A 21231-nucleotide genomic window follows, 5' to 3' on the forward strand; every position below is an offset into this window, starting at 1 on the left:
GTTACCAGACAAACACGAACTACACTGTCAAAATTCTTCACCTCCGGACTACAACTAGCTACTCAGGAAAAATACAGCAGCCACAGTAGCTTTTTCAATTAAACAACCAATAACATGGAGGAAGAGTGTATTTTCATAGTAAAGAATAGGCTGTATGGCTAATTTGCCAGAGGATCACAATATCTCTAAAGACCAGCAGTTGTCAGGAAAGTTGGAGCTAAACTGTAACTAAATTCAGCTGTAATCAAGTCGCATTACTGCAGCATTTAGAAACATTAGCTATAAATTATATTCTTTGTGCCAAATACCACACTCTGAGAGAAAAGAGAACAAAATACAGCCTTTTTCCTCAAAAAGCTTCAAGCTTAGTTAACTTCAAATTCAGTCCCAAAGCCACCTCAATCCCACCCCTACCTTGATGATATAAATTGAGGCTGCTAGAATGGAGACAAACATAGTGTCTGTCCTCAAAGCCTTCATATTTAGTCACACTGAAAAGGGAACCGCTGTTGAACTCAAACCAAAATTCGCCATATTTTCCTTCCAGGGTATTTCCATCATCCTGCTGAAGGAAGAAATGATAAAATTATTGTTTGCTCACAGTTTGCTGCATTTAGGCATTTTAAACTAACACAACACTTGATATCAATACATGTTTCCCTTCTTGCATTTCAGTTATTCTCACGTGAAGCAAAGTAAACAGAATTTGCAAAATACTGTGCTGCTTTACTGCCTAGTTATATAGTAGTATAAAGATTTCAGAACAACTATAAAAAACACTACCTCCTTCTTTCCAGATAAGTACATACAGCATGAAGGGGATCCATAGTCAAAACAACAAAAAACTTATTCCAGCCCCAGTGCCTTACCTTTACATCTGTAAATATTGACACTAATCCATGTGTCACATTTAGCAGAACAGACAGAAAGCTTTGTGAGTTCTTATTCTGCGAGTCAAGCTTTTTCCTTCTGCGTGAACGATAGTTTGGATCCACAGTGGAATAATACTGGAGTGTTTCTTCCTCAGATCCACTTTCATCATCTAGTAGGTAAAATGAAGAACAACTCATTCTCCAGCTAGTACACACATTATGTCAATAACTCACTGCTTCTCCATTGGTAACGCAATTAAATTACACACATATTTTACCCAATTAAACAGTAATATACCTTTTTTTTTCTTGGTTTATGTTTTCCCGTAAGTTTACAAAATCTTTCCACTTAATCCTTCCACCTTAATCACTTCAGCCAATTACGCTTCTAAAGCTCTATAGTTATAGATGATTTATTAAGTGTATTACCATAATGAACTGCAGATTTAAATTGACTAAAGCTGTCTTTACTGAAAGTGTTGATGAGCTGGCTGGCCACGGATAGTCCAACACCATAAGAAAGGTTTTCAAATGTTTCTACAGGAGATGGAGCTGTGGGTTCCCACAATAATAAATCGTTGCTGATCCTAGGAAGAAATACATTATCATTACACAAAATAAATTACTGTAGTCCCATTTTATATTAAGTCAGCCAAGCATAAATCCTTTGCAGACTTTAAATAACAGATTCCAGATTCCATAAATAAAATAGAGAAAATAAAGTTCACAAGCACAAGAAACAATAATATATTCATGAGTAAAAGCAATAAAAATGGAAGTAACTTTTATTCTCTAATTATGGTACGCACATATCAAAGCCTGGCATGTGATAGTGACACAAAAGCCTCTATAAGTAGGTATCAATTAGCTCAGTAGGTTGGAGGGGGAGTTGAAAAATCCCTATTTTGATCACATCAATTTTCAATTAAGATGAAGGAAACATTCATTCTTTTGCTTTATAAAATGAGTGTGTCTGTCAGGGTAAGGACATACGTGATATTCAGTACAGAAGTATTCCAACTGAATATTCAATGGAAGGTTCTGCTTTGTCACTTTGGAAGTGAAAATACTCATAGTAAAGTAACACCTATCAAAGACTAAAATAGATCAGAATTCAACTCAGAATATCTCTTGCATATCGCATAGCACAATAACAATCTAGTAGTATTTTGTTATTTTTCAGTCAGCAAACTAAAAAATAAATGGTGAACACCCATCTGTAAATTTGGCTCGTTTTCTCAACATTTTTATAAACCTTTGTGAGCCTTACAAAGGTGGATTAGGGTTGTTTTTTTCCTGACTGTCTTGCAAGCTCTAGATTTTTAGATGGAAAGAATAAAATTGAGTGCAAGTTTTTGAAGTATAATAATCTGTTTAAAGAAGAAATCAAAGATTAGAGCAAAATGAAACATTACACAGAGATCTGAACAAAGTATTTGCTGAGAGCCAACGACCATTTAGCTCCACCCTTTGCTCATAAAATCTGCCAAAAACTTTTTAGCAGACAGCTGCCATGGCAGCAATCAGATACATAACACAATGGTGTCATATTAACTTGGAAAAATATTTATATAGCACTTCATGTTTTTAAATAAACTATACAAATGAGTTCCTGCTATACCTGCTTAGACAATTGCTTTTGTCAAAAGTGACACAGAACTGAGAGTACAGGTCATGATAACCAAGCAAAACAATAATACTTGCCTGTTGTAAAGTTTTTCATAAAAGCTTTTGTTTGGTAATGTTAAGTGAATGTTTGGTAACATGAGTTCCAGTACATAATGAGAATTGCTAATCGTTTTATCCTGAAATTCAGTCATTTCAACTACATCTCCTGGCATCACCATCTGAAAGAAAAAATTCTTAAGTTAAAACAAAAAACCCAAAAAAAAACACCAAAAAAAAAAACAACAACAACAAACCACCCCAAAACAAAACCAGAAGTGGAAGCCAAAAGTTGCATATAAAGTCATGAGAAGGTATTCATTTTTCCTATCACAAGCACAAAGCAATGACAAAATTTTACAGTACCTCTTCATTTTCAAACATGACCCTACGAGAAGAAAATGGAGAAGGCTCTGGCCTTCTAATATCACAGACATCCTTCAAAGAATGAGACCCTCCTTCTTCTTCCTCTTGAAAGTTATTATCACCTTCTTCCTCCTCAGCTGCTATCCTTTCCAGAATAGAGTGCACAGCCAGAGGGTTTATTTTCAATACAATCCTGACATTGGAGAAGTCATGCAGAATAAGTCATTAGAGTTGGTTATAATGTTTATATTTATGTTCTGTCACATGTCCACTAGTTCTACTGGCTTGCCATTAAATACACAGACTAAATAACTCAAAAGTTCAGGGACTTTTTTATTAGATAATAACATTTTATTACCCAAAGCAATATTGCTAAGAAAAAACTAACTTACACATACAAAAGGACATGGAAAAGGTTCCATCAGGTGAAAGAAAACATTAAATTCTGCTTTTTCCAACTCCATTAGGTGACCATATAGGTGACCTAAGGAAAACCCAGCACACTCCCAAAATAAAGCTTGTTTCACTAAGACCATTAACAGCTATTAACTGCCTCTACTGCAAGGTATAGCTTCTTACATTTAAACACTGTTATAGAAAAATTCATTTGTGCCATTATAAAAGAAAAAATGTCCATATAAACTTGCTGGCAGAAAGACACTGAATTTTTTGGCAGAAAACGTACACAGCAAATTCTGTAGCAAATGTAAAATTGCCTCTTTAAACATCTTATTATATGCTTCAGCTGACAGGTCCTTCTCTTCAGTAATTCTGAAGTACTGTATTGCCTTGCATGTAATATAAGCTGTAATAATTCAGTCACAATATAATTATTCTTACCATTCTTATGGTTTATATTATCATGAAACAAAATTCAGCTGAGATGGGTTGTTTGGTATTCAGTAATGAATGCAGGAAAAAAGGTAAAGTAAAAAAAAAATGGGAAAAAGTCACAAGTCTCTAATCATTTACCTAACTTTCACTGAAATTTACTCAAGTCTATGCAGAAGCCATTATATATTAAAAACCACATTGCATGAGTGTAAGTGTAGAAGTTCCAGGGTTTTTTTATAAATTCTTGGGGCTTTTTCAATAGTAACATGCTCTTTCTTCGCAAATTATTTTCAGTAATTTACCACACAAGGATTCTGAATAAAAATCAGAAAAACAACAGTGCTTTATAAAAATTGAATCAGTCCACATTAAAAACATGAAAATTTGTTTTACCGAGGCCAGTCAAAATTGTCTGACGATGATGCTATATCTCCATCCGTGCCACCTGACACCTGAAAAAATTTTACTGGTGTTTCTGCATTATCTTCTTCAAATGAACCTGAATAGAAAGAGATGTTTTAGAAATTAACAGAGGAATGACCACTGCTAACTTCAGGTTAGCCACTCCTCAGGTTGAAGTCTAACAAGACTAACTAATCAATGCTACTTACTAAGCTACTTAGGCGAATTTTGTCATCTCTTCTTCCAAATATTAATATTATTAATATTAATAATAGCACTTTCTAGCTAGCAGTACTTAGAAAATCAGATGCTTCTAATGCATACATATCTGCATTTACATTTATAGCATCACTGTATTTTGTCATAGCCTTAAGTACACAAAATGAGACAGCAGGGAAGATTGCAAATATAAACCAGTCTCATAGATTCATTACTTTGAAAGATATTAGTGGCATGAAAGTATTGAAGTTTTTCAATGATAGTTATTTAGGGAATCAATCTCAGCATCACAGCTTTTTAGAGTTGAAAATGACCTCTGGAGATGGTCTAGCCCAACCCCTCTGCCAATGCAGAGTCACCTGGAGCAGTTTACACAGGAACATGTCCAGGTGGGTTCTGAATGTCTCCAGACAGGGAGACTCCACGACCCCCCTGGGCACCTATTCCAGTGCTCAGCCACACTCAACATACAGAAGCTCTTTCTCATGCTAATGTGAAACTTCTTGTGCTTCACTTTATGGCCATTGCTCCTCGTCCTGTCTCTGGGCACCACTGAAGAGAGTCTAGCACCATCCTCTTGGCACCTGTCTTTGAGATATTTAAATATTTATGAGATCCCCTCTCAGTCTTCTCCAGACCAAACAGGCCCAGCTCCTGCAGCCTCTCATCACGTGCAAGATCCTCCAGACCCCTCATTATCTTTGTGGTCTCCACTGGACCCCCTCCAGAAGCCCCTTGTCTTTCTAGTACTGCAGAGCCCAGAACTGGACACACAGCCTCTCCTCCTAGTAGTATTGTTGGGACTTATGTTGGTATTTAGTACAGAATACAAAACTGCAATAGAGGTATCATATCTACACCAAAATTCAGGTGGAAAGACACTCCCTGGGTTACTCCATATGAAAGAACCTTTCTCTCAACTACGTACTACCTAGGAAAATCAGAAAGGACTTTTGAATACAATATTAACATTCTTACCAGTTAGCTCTTTAAAGGTAAGCTCTAATTTAACTTGTTCTGGAGTTGACCCTCCTATAAATTCAGTTTTAAATTCAATATCTGTAAATTCCAGATGAAGAATCTCCTTCTGAAGTGATTTCTTAAACCATGGTCCTCTTTCCTGATCTGACCGTAGATCGGGTATTGGGAAGCGAACAGAGAGATTTAATGCTGGGGCAGTGACTTGAACTGAAACTCGGCAGTTTGCAGGAGTATGTGAATCATCCAGAAAAACTTCAGTAAATGCTTTATGCTAAATAAACCAAACAACAAAAAAACAAAACACAAACCAAAGTGAATAAAAAACCCTTTTGAATAAGAGAAAATAGCATTAGAAGTGACTATGGGGAAAGCTTTTGATGATGTGATATCCAAAAATTAAAAATATTATTTATATATCCTAGAAAAAGCACATCAAGACCAACTGCTACTGTTCTTAGGATATTTTTCTATTATTGGTATCATAAAGATGCTACTCAGAAGTCAAGTTTTTGCAAAGATTAGCAGTCTTTAAAAAAAAAAAAATATTTTTGCCTTTTTTTTATCCTCTTAAATTAGATAGTGAGAGTACCAAGCAATACCCAGCTGCAGTTAGGAAATACTTTTTTAAAAATTGCTGTTGTTGAAAAGGTGGGAATTGCTATCATGTGTGTTTGTCCCTTTCAGGATTTCCAGCTCCTGTCACTTTCATGTCCTTCACATCCTCCTCTTTTTCCTAATCATTGAAAGGAATCAAACTTGCAAGACAATAATATATACAGAAATGACTGATGTCTTACAATATTTTTTAAATAGTCTCTTAAATAGTTTTGAAAGCTGATTTTTCTCGTATCAGCCAATGCAGCAATAAAATTACATGAAGATTTTTGTTGCTGTGCAGAAAATCAGTTAATTGCATTAATCATTCCTCAATTATTTTAAGAAAAGTCTTTAATACATACTATTGTGACAACCCAAACCCAGGCAAATAAGCTTCAACTTCTTTCTGCTGGTCCCAGATCACTAGAATGTAATGCTTACTTATGCCTCCTATTCTCTCTATCACCTATCCCAAAAGCAAGAAATGCACAGCATAGGCAATTGGGATGCTTGTGACAACTAAAGATTTCAAGATAAAGTGGAATTGTTAGCAACACTTTATATCAGCAGACGGAGAGCATGATGGGACAGATTAGGGATGAGAAGTTAGTCAAGAGTACTCTTTTTTACCCAGTTCTCCTAGCTCCAAGAAGCTGAGAACTTGAGCAGTTTGTGAAGCACCTACTACTGTCTTTCAGTCTGTTTCAAGCACACAATCACTGAATGCAAAAAGAGACTGTGTCAGATGGCTACTGCTCTGTGTCAGAAGTTGGAAAAAAACAAACCCCAGTCAACCAAATAAATAAAAAAAACAAAAAAAAATTTCTCACACTAAAAAATAAAAGCACCTCAGCCACCACAAATGAAGCAAAACTAGCAATATCAGGCTTATTGTCTCCCTGACTTCCTCCTGCAAAAAAAACACAGCAAGTTTACTAATCAATTTCACTTTAAACTTACCAGACTTATGTGCTTATTGTACGAAGCATACATATGAGATGCCATCATCTCCACTGTAGTTAGTTTCTGGGGTTGAAGTAAGGAATTTAATCTGTCTACAATACTAATATCCAGCTCACAAAACACTGGACTTAACTTTATTTGTAACTCTGCTTTCTGTGGAACAGAACTGAGTCTCCCTTGGCTACCCTGAAAAGAAAGAGAAAAAGCACTAAAATCTTCAACACAATGCAATGAAACAAATTATAATAACTAGGAATTCAGAACTCTGTTTTACAGTCAATTTTCTGTTTAAATGAACCAAATTAGACAAAGGTTATTGTACAGAAACTTGATATTTTTAATATCCGACCTTACCTGAGGTCCTCTATTATCTAAATGTTTATAATGCAGCTGAAGGCATGGCATAGAGTGAGAATCATTTCTTTCTTCAGAATGAAATGTCAGCAGCTTCAGAAAAAAAATAGTTAAAAATGCTTAATAAATAAGAAGGAAAGAGTTCCCACAGGAAAATGTATTTATGACATTTTACCTAGAACAGACAGGTAACCCCACATTGAAGTCAGTGGACAGTGCCCCTGCACAACTGTTTACTCAATCCTCACATTCACCTACCTTACTGGATGTCTCTGACCATTAAAAGAGCCAGAAGAATAATCACCACCACAAGAAATCTTTGCATTGCTCAACTCCATTGCTTAGTTTTTGGAAATCATTTACTCTAATGCCCATATTATATATTTAATATTAATATTTAAAAGCTTTAATATTTAAAAATATTAAATATTTTAATTGATTTTAATATTTAAAAGAAGTAACTAACAAAGTTTGGCTATTTGGTGCTGCTCCTGTCAGGTATGACAGAAGTTGGGTTCACTATGTGAGCTCAGAATTAAATAGTACATTTTATCTTAAAACAGTAACATATTTAAAAAACTAAAAAATATTAAGAAATATTTAAATGACAACCATTTTAAAATCTAGCATTCTCAGTTATTATACAATTAACATTTCTTTTTTATGGAACTCCCTTTAACATACCTCTGTATAGTGAGGCTGCATGGAATGAGAGTCAGTAGAAAAAAGGCATTCCAGGAACTCCATATCTCCAATGGATAAGTCAGTACTAAAACTTCGAGAGGCAGTCCTTTGTCTTTGTTCATAAGACACTTTGATGCCAGTACCTATAAACCTGGATTATTAAAATTAATAATTATTAAAATTAGCATAAATCAGTAACAATGATGAAAAGTTAAAACTTAAGTATGCAAAGAAAGGGTCACTACAATCCTTTTAAAATCATTAAAACACCATGATTTCTCCAAGTATATGAAAGTATCTAATTAAAACAGATTTAGCAACAAAGACAATGAAGCTCATGTTACATAATCAACAATGGTCAGCACAGAGAAATTAGTAAAGAACATTTTAGGCATCTAACCTGAGGTGCAGTTCATATAAAACTAACATCCTTAGACAATGAAGAAGTCAAATGTCTCACAAAGTCTAAATTACATACATATGGTAAGAAAAGGTATATACACCCTTAAATAGTTTACTCCATACACTGTATTGGGATGGTAAAAATTTCTGAAAAAAAAAGACTGTTGCCTGACTTTATTATCTTGTTCTCACTTAGGCTTTATCCCTACTGATATCATATTTTGCACTAAGTAAAACCTAAGCTCCTTCAAGCAGTAATCACTATATTGGAATAACAATAGTTCTGGAAAACACAGCTAGTTCTACAGAAACAATTTACTTTATGATTTTCGACTCTATAAGCTTTTGTCATAGAAACTGAACCTAATTTATTTCATCTATTAAAAAGCTAGATGATTTTAATGCTTCTCCTTTCTTCTTCTAAGTTTTTTTAAAAAAAGTCTGGGACAACAGATGTCAAAATTCAAGACTATTTTGAAATTAATAAATAAGTCTAATGCAATTCAAATATTAAGTGACACAATTCCTATGGAAATAAACTTACTTTATTCAAATTTACTTAAAATATATTTTTGTTAATTATATTTATTAATAAGCAAAGTTATACCTAAGGTGATCATGAGAACAAGCTTCTGCAAATACTTCTCGGAAGGACAGAAAATCTTCTGTTGAAAACTTAACTGGCTCAATCTTTTCTATTCGGGCAAAGAAATCCCGAGCCATTGGTGTCAATGGGTTAAGGTTCAGTGAACTTTCAGGTGGGGGTAAAGGGTCAATATGAAGTACAGACACTGAGAAAGTTCCAACTGCCAGTCTAAAAAGTAGCTCAGGTCTGGATTCATCCACAGAAACAGATCTGGATGGAATAGCTGAAATACAAAATTAAGTTCACGTAATTTTTCAGCAATAACACATTTATAAAATCATCTTACTTTTGATTTTCATTTCTTTTTACCAAGTAGCTGCATAACAATTCATTTTCATAATTATCTAGGGAGAACTATCTATCTGCTGTTACTTACATGTCCTTCTTAAGGAAGTCTGGTGAACCATATTGGCTGTTAGCGAGGAACCTCTTGGAGGCTGTAATTCTTGTTTGTTACGATCAAGAAAATCACCCCAAGTTGGTTGCAGCTAAAATAAAAAATATGTATGGCCTTAAATTTGCAAAGAGTTGTTAGACATTACATCAAACATAATAAGGTAAATCAACAAAAAAATCCAACATGCGTAACTAATCAATAGCACAGCATTTCATGAAGAATTAGTGCTCAACTTAACAATAAATGTATGCTGTATTTTGGGATATGTTTTTCAATTCCTCAGGTTTTTAAAGCCAAAGTTGCACTCCCATGAGCATGTATTTTCTAGCTCCATAACTACTTTCCATGGTTTTCAATAAGGAAAACATTAAGTACACAACAGATTTGGAAAGATGATGATAGTAACAGCATAGTTTTTAAAATGTTTGAGGAAAAATTAATACAACAATTTCATACAACATTGCCTGTGTGGTCTATTTTAAAATAAAACCAGGTGGTACACATGCAGTAATTAAAAAGAAAATAAATCATAAAGTATCCTATATAAGCTTCAAGGCATTTGAAAACACATTTCCTAGCTTAGTAGCCAAATAAATGAGAATAATTCCAATACAATTTCCATAGCAGAAAAGGAATACTGAGCTCTAAACATTTCAGCTGTTCTTGAATGTTGCAATAGTTCCTAACATTGTAAAGAATGCAGCAATTATGCAACAGTTTCAGACAGAAGATTCCAAATGCAGTTAATACTATACCACTGTAGTGCTCAGTGGAGATCCTGCTGGTGTAGTTGTGTATGTACTGGTTAAAGACAAGTCTAGATCCATGGTTGGAGGATCTCCAAGAGGTGGAAGGGAGGAAATTAGACTGTGTGACATATCCATTTCAGCCATTGAGAAGAAAACTTCTTCCTCTAATAGAGAACCACAGAGTAAAGAGTTATTTACTGATTAAAAAAAAAGCCTTTATTTTTAACAGAAATGTATTCTTAAGTCCAGAAATGTAACTGCTAGACAGAATAACAAGCTAAATACATCATTTACAGAAGTTCTAAATTTTCTTGACATGAGACTACTAGTGTCTATGGAGAGAGATTTAAATAAACATCAAAAGACAAAAAGCCATGTTAATATTAAAACAGTTAAATATCTTATTTTCATATTTAAGTTGGTATAATTTCTATATATTGATACATTCTCCTTTTGGCAAATCAAAGTATTTCACATTAAAAATAATTAGCAAAAAAGTATTCATATAAAATCATATAAACACAAGTATTATTCTAGATGACATGTGGTCTATTCCTTGACCACGCATTTAAAAAGATGTCATGCTGCTTGTGTTTCTAGCAGGTTGCACATTAACATTAACAGAAAAGTTTTAAGGAAATACTGAAACAAGTCCAGCCTGATACCTAAACTAGTTATTTTTTTATTGAACTTTACAAAGAATGGCGTATCATTACTTTTGGTCAAAGTCATTTTAATACATAAATTGGTAAGATTAAAAGACAAACAATCAATTTAAACAATCTTAACAACAGGTTATTTGCTATTTTGTATCATCTTTTATACTTGCCACGACTAGAAGGTGTTCTGGCACTGTCTGTCTCATAGAAGCTTTGTTCAGATGATGCTCCTGCAGACAAAGACTCTTTCCTTAAATAACGTTTCAGCTCCATCTGAATCCGATACTCATCCTCCTGCTGCATTGGCCGGTTCTTCCTATCTTTATTTGACAATTCTATCCTGCTTAGGCTCTCTGAATTGAAGAAAGGACAGAAATCCTACTGTAATTTCTTTAAGAGTATCCCTAAGAAATTTCAAAAATCAATCTGAAAATGTATCATGGATGATATCATTGGTGTATATATTTGCATGTGTAGTTATATACATGCCTGCTATACATCAGATGTGGATATTTGAGCATTTTATTGGGTTCAAAGTTTTACTTGTTCAGAACAGATTACTCTCTCCTAGCATTTATTAACTTCACATCTGATGGAAATATTTCAAGGCTATATATGCAGTGTGTTGGCATATAATATGCATACATTTCTTTTCTCAGCCAGCTTTAGGGATTAAGGCCACAACCTCTTAAAGGGTTTATTAAGGAATTACGGAAGTTTCAGTTTTGAAGATGACACACATCATCTCTATGACATCATCTGTATCACAGCTGCATGCAATACATCTCTAGTTGTCCAAAAACAATGAACACATCCAAAAAAACACATATATCAGTACTGGAAGAATATTAAGCACCTACCCAAGATATGACAGATCTTTCAAAAGGATTATCTACCCTTAGAAGTGTTACATAAAATAGATGAGGGGAACAAACCAAAACACTCATAATTCTACTGCAGTAGTTGAAACACTGCTATTAATTCTTCACAAACACAAATTCTTCATAAAGACAAACAAGCTCAATTACAGTCTGTTCTATATTTTGTGTGCCTGTCACTAAAACACAGGACAGAGAAGTTAAGTTCCTCTTCTGAAACAAGCTACAAGAACCAGAATTTGTTTGGTCTCCCAGTTCCTAATTTCTTGTATTATTACATAGTCATGTGTCAAGCCGTATTTGTTGTTTTTTTTCATTACTAGATGTACAATTTGCAACTGAAGACAATAAATAAATCAGTCCTAAATCACAGCAGATACAAAGCATTTTACTAATATCAGATAAAAACTCATAATAATGTACCACCACAATATTTTTTCAGCTGAGGAAAAAAAACTTTTTATCTTGGAGGAAAACTTTTTTGTCTTGCAATTTTTTTTTTTTTTTTTGCTTCTTGGAATACATATTTAACTTTTACAGAATGTTCACTTACCTGGTCCAGCAATAGCTGCTACCATGTCCAATAGAAGATGAACCTGCCTTGGTGACAGAAACAGATGTACAGAATCTATTTGTCCATTTATATCCAACTAAAAAGAAAAGGAAAGAATGAGGTCAAGAACACTCAAGGAATTTTTCTTTATACGACTTGAGTCAATTATTTGGATAACAGATTTTTATGCTAGAAAGAATACAGTCATTCCACCAGTATCTTCATCCTCTATAAAACAGCTAGAAATTTAATTTTGTGTTTCTTCCAACCTGCAGCTTGGCAGGATAAATGCAGATATGTCACTGACTATTAGCTTAAAATACACAATCTCATAACAGAAAAAAATCAAGAATTCCATTAATCTGCTGATATTTTTTCTTTAATAAATCCCAAAGTAATAAAAAACAAAGTTAGTTTTACTTATTAATTATGAGAAATTCAAGTAAGCACCTTTTGAAATAGACCTTAAAGCTATAAAGGTCTTTCGTTTTGTGTACGTATATGTGTGTATATATATATATATATATATATGTACTTTTTTCATTGGCAGCATTTCTCTATTTCACATGTTATTTTTCTTTTCAAGGACTCTTCCTAACTGAATAACAAAAACAATTAAAGATTGACTATAAACTGCTGGACAGGGAAAAAAAACCTTCTCTACTACAGTAGAAACTTCATGCTTTCTATAAAATATGATACACTGTACAAAACAGATCAACAGCCAATTTAAAAACTGGAGAGAAGGGGAATATATTACACAGCTTTACTTATATACTCACTACCATATCTACTTGTTTTTTAAACACTTAATTCAGTCTCTCTCTAACATACAGGAATTCTCACTTAACAGATTTCAATGTACCCTGACTTATCTGGCTGCCACAAAGTTATCTTTTTACGCATATTTATTAGGTTAGAATGTAAAGAATCAACATGAAAACTATGGCAATTCTGTTCCCCCGAGACACCTTTTTCATATGTACTAGAAAAAAACATTCTACAGAACTCTTCATTTAGTTAAAGACCAGGAAAGCATGACTAACCTTAGCTCCAAGAAGTACTTCATTTTGCTTTAATGTTAGGCTTAATGCCATTCTACCAATCAGCTTACAGATCTGTACAGGGTCAGAAGGAGTAACTTCTGGCAAATTTCTTGTTAATTGTGGATGTGGTTCATAAATGATTTTTGGATTCCAGCTAGGTGAAAGCTTTGGTTCAGTTGCCTTAAAAGGTTACAGAAAAAAGGAATAAGAATTTATCCCATTTCTTAAGAAAAAAATGCAAAACACAAACATTTCAAATAAGGCTATCACACAAATGATCACTTTACAAACTATATATTTGACTAAGGCATTAAAAACGTGTATTGATAACTGAAAAAACAAGGCACATAGAATATGAAGCGTTAGGCCTTTGAAAAAAGAAGAGCAAGTTCCCAGAGAATAGTGAATTGCAGGGTTCTTAAAATTCTAGTTCTTAAAGTTGCAACCAGATTCCAGTACAATACATCCTAATTTCTACTCAGTCCTAAAATCCATTTCCTTGCCCCTCCTCAAAATCAACAGTAACTAATTATAAAACTTCCCAAACACAGATTTAAGTACGAGTTCAACTCCTCTAACCTTCAGAATTAATCTATTAGTGTAATAGTATATTCTTTCATCAATTAACATCCTTATAAAATGTATTTATTTTTACCAGCTGTGTAGCTGAACACACTGGGGAGGACTTTGCTGATGCAGGAAACTCATCCCAGAAGAAAGAGACACCTGAGAGCTGCAGTAATTTGCGAGCAAAAGCTGTGGGCTGATGTACATTAATTCCAGAGCACTCATCTGCAGTTTCATCACAGTACATAGTTCTGGGAGGCAAAAGAAAGGAAATAAAGACAGTGGGTGCATGCAAATTGTTACTTCTCTTGTGCCTTTTAGCCTTTAAGTTTGTACATGGTCTCTGTCCTCATACTTTTTTAAGTGCTGTTCACTGTCATAAAATGAAAACCCACCACTCTCTGTGAATGGGTGGACATCTTTAATTTTTCTATGGGACACCACCAGAAAACCAATACATGCATCCAGCGTGAACACATCCCAGAGAACACAATAACCTGAAGCTTATCAATGTTTAGAAAAAAGATATTTTATTAGCAATTCTCAGTAAGCATCAGTTTTATTTGATGCTGATCTCAAAACTTTGCAAGAAAGTAGGATTACACTCTCCCATAGGTTGAAAATAATCTACATTAAGAGCATGTACAGTATTCCTGTTCAATGTAATTACAAAATTCACATGGGCTCTTCTGAAAGCTCAGAAAGAACTTAAATTCTCTCAGGGTTTTGGGTTTTTTTCAGGACTGTACCTTCTTTTCTAAAAAGATTTAAAGTGTCTTACTCAAAAGGGTCAGTTCCCTCTTCTAATTGCACACATGGTCAACAATATACACTGACTGTTAAATGTCTGAGAAATGTTATTCATTAACTGTAGAAGTTGGTGTTAATATATAGTGGGAAAAAACAGAACTCTCTCTTCCAATTTGATGGTTACATAACTTTAATGTAAACACGCTAAGTGGAATCTCAGTGAAGATAGTACTCGCTAGCATTATAAAAGAGGTGCTCTGAAGTGTCTAACTATATACTAAGAACACATGTGTGCAAGTAAAAGGTATTTTACAAGAAATGACAAAAAGTGTCTTAGAAAAATAAAATCCACAGATTTAAAAAAAAAAATTACCTTTCAACTCTGATTTCAAGTGCAGTTCCACTTTTAGAGTTTTCCGGCACGTGTTCTATTCGTAACACAGTATCTAAAAAGGTAACTTTCACTCTTCTTAGAACTTAAAAGAGAAAACAAGAAAATACAGTGTAGACTATTAAGTCAAGTTACTAAATATAAATATGGTTACTTTTGTAACCATAGTAAAGGGTCTTTCATTTTAAGCTCTCAATAGCTCAGGGGAAATTATCACTTGAGTTGAATAAGGTAACATGACTTCAAGAGACAATATAAACTCGTATTAAATGATCAATATGTATATCCATAGCATACAACTGCTGTCCAAGGTTCAGACATTTGAGCAAGTGACAGTTCAAGCAAAGCTCTCCTATAGCTCAGTGTGGATGATCCTCAAGGAAAGTAACACCTTCACTGTGTACCATGTCTGAACTATTGAGCATTGCTGCAGCAGCAGACTGTCTGGACTGAGTAATTCCACCTCTAGATGGGACTTCAAACATTTCCCTTAGCTCAGACATTTCTGCATGAGGTTCTCCACCACAGAATGCAGTCATGAGCCCCTAGTTCCATGCACTTACAGAAACTACCTCCAACAAAAAACAGTTTCTAAATTACTTCTATCAGCATGGTGTGATTATGGAGATGCATACAACATAACAGGTCAGCTTTGCATAAACACAGCTGAAAAAACATTTCTCCATTTCTTCTTCAACAGCATCACTAGAACAGCCATCTCCAAAACAAAAACATGTCAGCAATCTCTCAGGACAGATGTAGCTGGATTTAATATGGTGAAAACAAACACCAACTTGCTCTGAAACAGAGTTCAATGTGTCCACTAAGGGAAGTACACAAATATTTTAGGAAGTAAATGGGGCTTTTTTCCCCACTTCAAAATCAAGATCACATGTCCTGAATTTCTCTCTAGATTTTGCAAGCTATGTTAACAAGTGAAAATTAGTCAGATAAGTTAAGGCAGTTGAGATGCCACTCTGTAAAACTGAGACACAACATAAACCAATTAAATCTCAGATGTTAATTCAGATCTCAACAATTGATTCATACCTGTTTCAATAGTTTCTGCAAATTTCTCAAGTCCTTCAAAAGGCTGGGACCCTTCTCCTTGCTCATCTGTCAATTTTTGGCTAAGACACTCTTTTGCAAGCTGCATGCTACTGGTCATAAAACTTGACCAATACATAGGCTCAGAACCAGATGCTGTGGAATAAAATACATCTTAATAAATTAAACAAGAACTTTATGAAACTATAAAGAGAAAACAGAGCAATACATTTGGCACATCCAGAGTTTCAACAGCTTAGTAAGAATTATACTTAAAAACAAATTTAGTTATAATCTCTCATTATAGACTTTATTACTTTTTAATTAATGTAATCTATTTAGACTGCACTGGTAAGGTTTTGGTATTTGAAAACTTAGTATAAACAAGATAAAATCAGGTAATCAACACTGTAATCAATTTGCAGTGGTGGTTTAAATAATTTAAGCAATTAAACAATTTCTGGAATTCTTTTACTGTATTGGCATATTTTTGCAGGCATATGTGGCAAAATGAAGCAAGTTAAATTTTTAAGAATTATTTCAAAGTTTCTTATTCCTCTTGAAACATATCCCACATGGAGAAACACTATGCATGGTTTAAAATGTTATCTTAGCATATTAAAACATGTTTTAAATGTCCAACACAGACCTGACATAGTAAGTGAAACATAATAAAATCCAAGAGGACAGCAAGTATTAAAACAAGTTTTTCATCAGCCAGATTAACTTAACTGACAATGCATTCCTACCAGCTAATGCCAAGGCCATTATGAGCAAATGCTCTAAAACTAAGGATTAGAAAAGTTAATCAAATTCAACTATCACACTCTAATATAGGCAGACAAAAATAAAATTAGCTCAAATATAAATGTGTTAAATGGGCAAAATATTTCAGTTAAGCATTCAGGTCTGGAAACATCCACGTGGCTATACATGTGTGATAAAACCAGCTCCATGGGTTTTTTTCTACACTATTTGATCTATTATAAAGCACTGTACATCAAAGAGAACTAATTGGATATAAGTGAAGAAATGAAAGTTTCTTCCTAATACTACCATTCCTTCAAAGCAATAATCTTCTATCAGAAAGTAATACAGCTCAAAACTTATTTTCAGTTAAACAACTAAGAATGTAATGCAGAGTACATGTAAGCAAGTAAGTCATTTAAGGTAGCTCACAAAAGATAAGACATAGGTTTTATGCATTTTTTTCCCTCTTTTTATGTTTAAAAAAATGTTTTCTTCCACCTTCTCTACACTGTGAGACATAAACCAAATTAAGTCTTCAGATGTTCAAACAATTTTCACAACTAAAAATGCACTATGTGTTCCACTGAATTTATGGAAGTTTGATGATCAATAAAAATTTATCACCAGGACAATCTAAACTAGATCAGTAAAAAGCATCTGGACACAGACAAGCTAGAACTCAGACAATCCTCTCAGCATTCCAATCAAAGTAAGTATGTATTTAGAGTACTTAAAAGTAATTATTTCACACTGCAATAGCAATTAAATTGCATTTGTTGTTCTCAAGATGCAAGGAGATGCATCTTTTAGCCTACATTAGACAAAGAAAGCCAGAATCTCCCATAACCCTCCCCCCAGTCTTACACCATGGTGTTGTCCTGCTGCCACCCAAGAGCCAGCTACTAGCGCTGCCTCACAGCACTGCACAAACAACACCCAAAATCCGCAAAAGCTCCTTCCCACACTTCCATTTCTATAGGTCTGAAACAGCTTGGAAGACATAAAATAGTAGAAACATCATAACCATTTCAAGTTATTTAACAGAGCAACAACTAACTGAGTTGACCAACTGACAAACATCTTGACAGTTTCTCTTTTTATTAATTCTCAATCATTAATGTATGGAAGCTAAATGACATTTTAAATAAGGATAAGAATTGACTAAAGCGAAACTTTTGACAATGAAAACCTGTAAATATCCTTTTCTAAAAGCAAAAAATAAGCCTACCTAGCCTTGGTCTTGGCCTGAAGACCATCTCTAATCCTTTTACTTCTAATGCACAGTTATCCTGCAGCAATGACCCCCAAGGGACAGATAAAGAAATTGATTGGATAAATCCATCTGTGACTTCCAGAGGGGCATCAGCAGACTCCAGGATCTCATTAAGACACTAGAAAACAATAAAATAAAATTTAAAAATTATAAAGTTTTTTAAAATCACATCCATAATTTTACATCTAACAAATACAACACCTTGATACTACTAGAAAATTAATTCTGCTCAGACAAAAAAACACCAGACACTCTCAAGTGTTTCAATTCCATTGCAATTACACACTACCCAGCTTTCAGAATTGCTCTGTGGTGGCTGTATAATCTGTACTTTTGCACTATACAAGAAAAAAAGTCTGCTAACTTACTCTTATAAATACTAGAATCTAGTCTTTCTTTGGCAGTATTGAAAACAGGCCGACAGTAAAAGTACCAAAGTACCTAGTTTCTATGACAGGAGTATATCATAGCATCTAATTTCAATATAAAGTTCATTATTTATTTGTCTGTGACAGTGGAACCATGGACCCAAACAATCCTCTCTTGTTGTATAACATACTTGCCATTTCTAAATCCTATCTTTATAGTGGTGTTATAAACACTGCTACCACCAAGTTGCCCAAAATATCATACCAGCTCTAATGTAGTAATTTAGGATTTTCAAGTTTTCTGTAATCCTCAGAAGACTCTTGTTGCTCTATATAGTTCATTACCTCCATACACATGAAACATATTCTCCACGTTAGGCTAATAAAAAAGTAAGTTCCTGCCTGTGCTTTGAATTTAAAATGTAGTTAAAACTTAAGTTCTCAGACAAGAAGTACTTAAGCTGCTTTAATGAAACAAATCCCAGTCTTATTCACATACCAAACTCAGTGTGTGAAATTTTGCATTGTAAACAAGGCCCTACTAAAGACTGGTTGTAATAATAGGACGTAATCTTTAACTGGCAAGAAAAAGTGTGGTTTTGACCTTCCTGAGTTTTGAACAAGGCCACTGATTTTACCTGAGAAAATGCATAAATTCAACATCAGAAGTTTTGACAAAAATAAGGATTTAAAAGTTGTCTTCCATTTTAATTGTATTTAAAATGATATTCCAATTATACAGAACAATCTAAAAATAAAGAACACAAGATTTCAGAAAATTACATTTTTAATTCTTATATCTCCAGGTGCAACTTTCCCATCATATTACCTTGCTGCTCTCCTTAATGCTCTTAATAACCTTGCTTTTAGAATTCTGTTTGCCTTGCATGTTCAGCTTTTCTAGTTTCTGTTCCAAAGTCCACTCAAGCAGCAAAAAAGACACCAGCTTTCAAGAAACAGAACCTGAACAGTCCTATTGGGAATTTATTTAGGAATCAAATAATCAACTAAAATTCAGTGACATTAAAATTTTATAAAATAAATAATAGAAAAGCTCTAACATATTTGAACTTATATATTTAAGAACTTATATTTAAGAACTATACATGTGGCAATAACATAAGAAGGCAAAAATAATTATTAGAGATGAAAACTGCATTTTAAAATATCACAGGTTCATTTAAATTACTTGAATGAATTTACAAAGTAATTTGCTTTAGCAGGAAGTAAGCTAGCTACCACATTTTGAATAAATCTGTATCATGTATTTTTGCTACCCATGTGCATGGTGATAAAAAATAAGTGTATTTTAGTACACTGCTTATTATTTTAAAATAGAAATTTTCTATCTAAAAGCAGAAAAACTGAAGCACTCTTGAGCTAAATTGCTTCACAAATAGGCCAGCTGTTCCTAGAAGGAAGTAATTATAGCATTCCAAGTGTAATTTTTAAACTGAAGCAGAGCCTTCATATCAGGACTTCATTCCACATTATTGACCAACAGTCCACAAAAGTAGTATTTAATGTATACTAAAATTCAACCAAACATTATGCATTACATTTTGATTCTCCTGAAGAGCACTGGCCCCCAAAGGCAAAGCCATTACATTAACAGCCCCAGGAATTCCTACGTATCTCTACAATCTATAAACAAATACAATATTGGCTTAAGTATCTACAGTGCTGCGATGAACATAAATATCTGCAAAAATGGACACCATGTTAAAATGCAGTCATCCTGGTGATTCACTGAGAACAAGGTTACAATGACTAGGGGGAAAAAAAGAGCTGTAGTACTTCCGTGACATCTGCTTTTGCAATCTGTCATACACGAGAGTCACGTGCAGAGAACCTCAAACATGTAATTGTTTACAAGTGGAACAGAAAAATGCTGATCCACAAATGGGGAAGATCACCTAAGCACTACAGCATATTCATTTAATCACTGTATATATGTTATGCACACTTTATTTAGTACTGGCCCTTAACTGTTTTGTTATTAAGTATTTTACATTTTAAATATCACTTTGATTCGTAAAGAGCGCTCGATACCCACTAGAGGGCATAACAACTCAATTAAAGGGAGGCAGCCTCACTGCAAGCCTGTCACAGAAAACAAGCTGCAGACACAGCCAGAAAAGAAAAGAAGGAAACAAACAAGCAAACAACAAAAAAAGTCCACACTCAAACACTGGTAATATTGAGCATTTCTGCAAGCATCTGTCCTCTACCCCTTTCAAACATATTTTCACATAAACAACATTAAAAAGCATTACCTGAAAACACCACATATTCACAAGTATTTTGAAATATACCCAGCATGGCCTAATACCAGTACACACTCTAGTAAGAATGTGGTTAGGAAAACATTAAAGCAAAGGACCTAGCTCATTATCTATGCTACCCTGGATGTCAGTGATTGATTCACTACAGTGCTTAAGTCTTCTCATGACAGACACTTGATAGACAGGTCAGAATTCAGTAACATTGGCAATTAAACCAAGAACCTTTACAGAGTATTACAAACCCAGTCTGTCTCTACAGTAGGCTGGAAATATACGTATCTGTGTATAGACACATACATATGAAAAAACATACGTGCCAGGACTAGAGTGTGACCGGCCACCTGCTGAGCAAACTCCAGCTAAAATCAGCTCTCTTTCTGTCAACAGGTACTTTGACCACTACAAGATGAGGGGACAATCTTTAGAGATCTACACAGACTAAACTCACCATAACACTAAGAACCAAGATGTCTCCAAGACAAGAACAAAGCATAGATACCACAGAGATTACTTTGTTTTCACCATCTCTAGTA

The 21231-nt window shown here is 34.1% G+C and overlaps 1 protein-coding gene across 6 annotated transcripts in view; it reads right to left on the reverse strand.

The window, feature by feature from the left end:
• The window catches only part of ATG2B (autophagy related 2B), an 82971-nt gene that overhangs the window by 56082 nt on the left and 5658 nt on the right, over positions 1-21231 (reverse strand). For 4 of the 6 annotated variants that reach the window (XR_015288264.1, XR_015288263.1, XM_086893812.1 and 1 more), the window contains exons 2-21: positions 18001-18163; positions 16026-16178; positions 14958-15060; positions 13923-14085; positions 13268-13447; positions 12222-12318; positions 10961-11143; positions 10138-10295; positions 9362-9473; positions 8947-9208; positions 7938-8088; positions 7254-7346; positions 6897-7085; positions 5337-5610; positions 4131-4236; positions 2904-3096; positions 2577-2719; positions 1302-1459; positions 870-1042; positions 415-565 (exon numbers count right to left, since the gene is read on the reverse strand). Coding sequence is in view for 4 of the 6 variants with exons in the window: in XM_086893809.1 (XP_086749935.1) it covers positions 415-565; positions 870-1042; positions 1302-1459; positions 2577-2719; positions 2904-3096; positions 4131-4236; positions 5337-5610; positions 6897-7085; positions 7254-7346; positions 7938-8088; positions 8947-9208; positions 9362-9473; positions 10138-10295; positions 10961-11143; positions 12222-12318; positions 13268-13447; positions 13923-14085; positions 14958-15060; positions 16026-16178; positions 18001-18163 (3205 nt within the window). In the remaining 2 variants the exon portion in view is untranslated. Of the gene's footprint in view, positions 1-414; positions 566-869; positions 1043-1301; positions 1460-2576; positions 2720-2903; positions 3097-4130; positions 4237-5336; positions 5611-6896; positions 7086-7253; positions 7347-7937; positions 8089-8946; positions 9209-9361; positions 9474-10137; positions 10296-10960; positions 11144-12221; positions 12319-13267; positions 13448-13922; positions 14086-14957; positions 15061-16025; positions 16179-18000; positions 18164-19242; positions 19387-21231 lie in introns of all 6 variants that reach the window. The other 2 variants (XM_086893811.1, XM_086893810.1) reach the window with 2 other exon arrangements.

This window comes from Cyanistes caeruleus, chromosome 6, assembly GCF_971803275.1.
Source record: "Cyanistes caeruleus chromosome 6, bCyaCae1.hap1.1, whole genome shotgun sequence".
NCBI lineage: Eukaryota > Metazoa > Chordata > Aves > Passeriformes > Paridae > Cyanistes > Cyanistes caeruleus.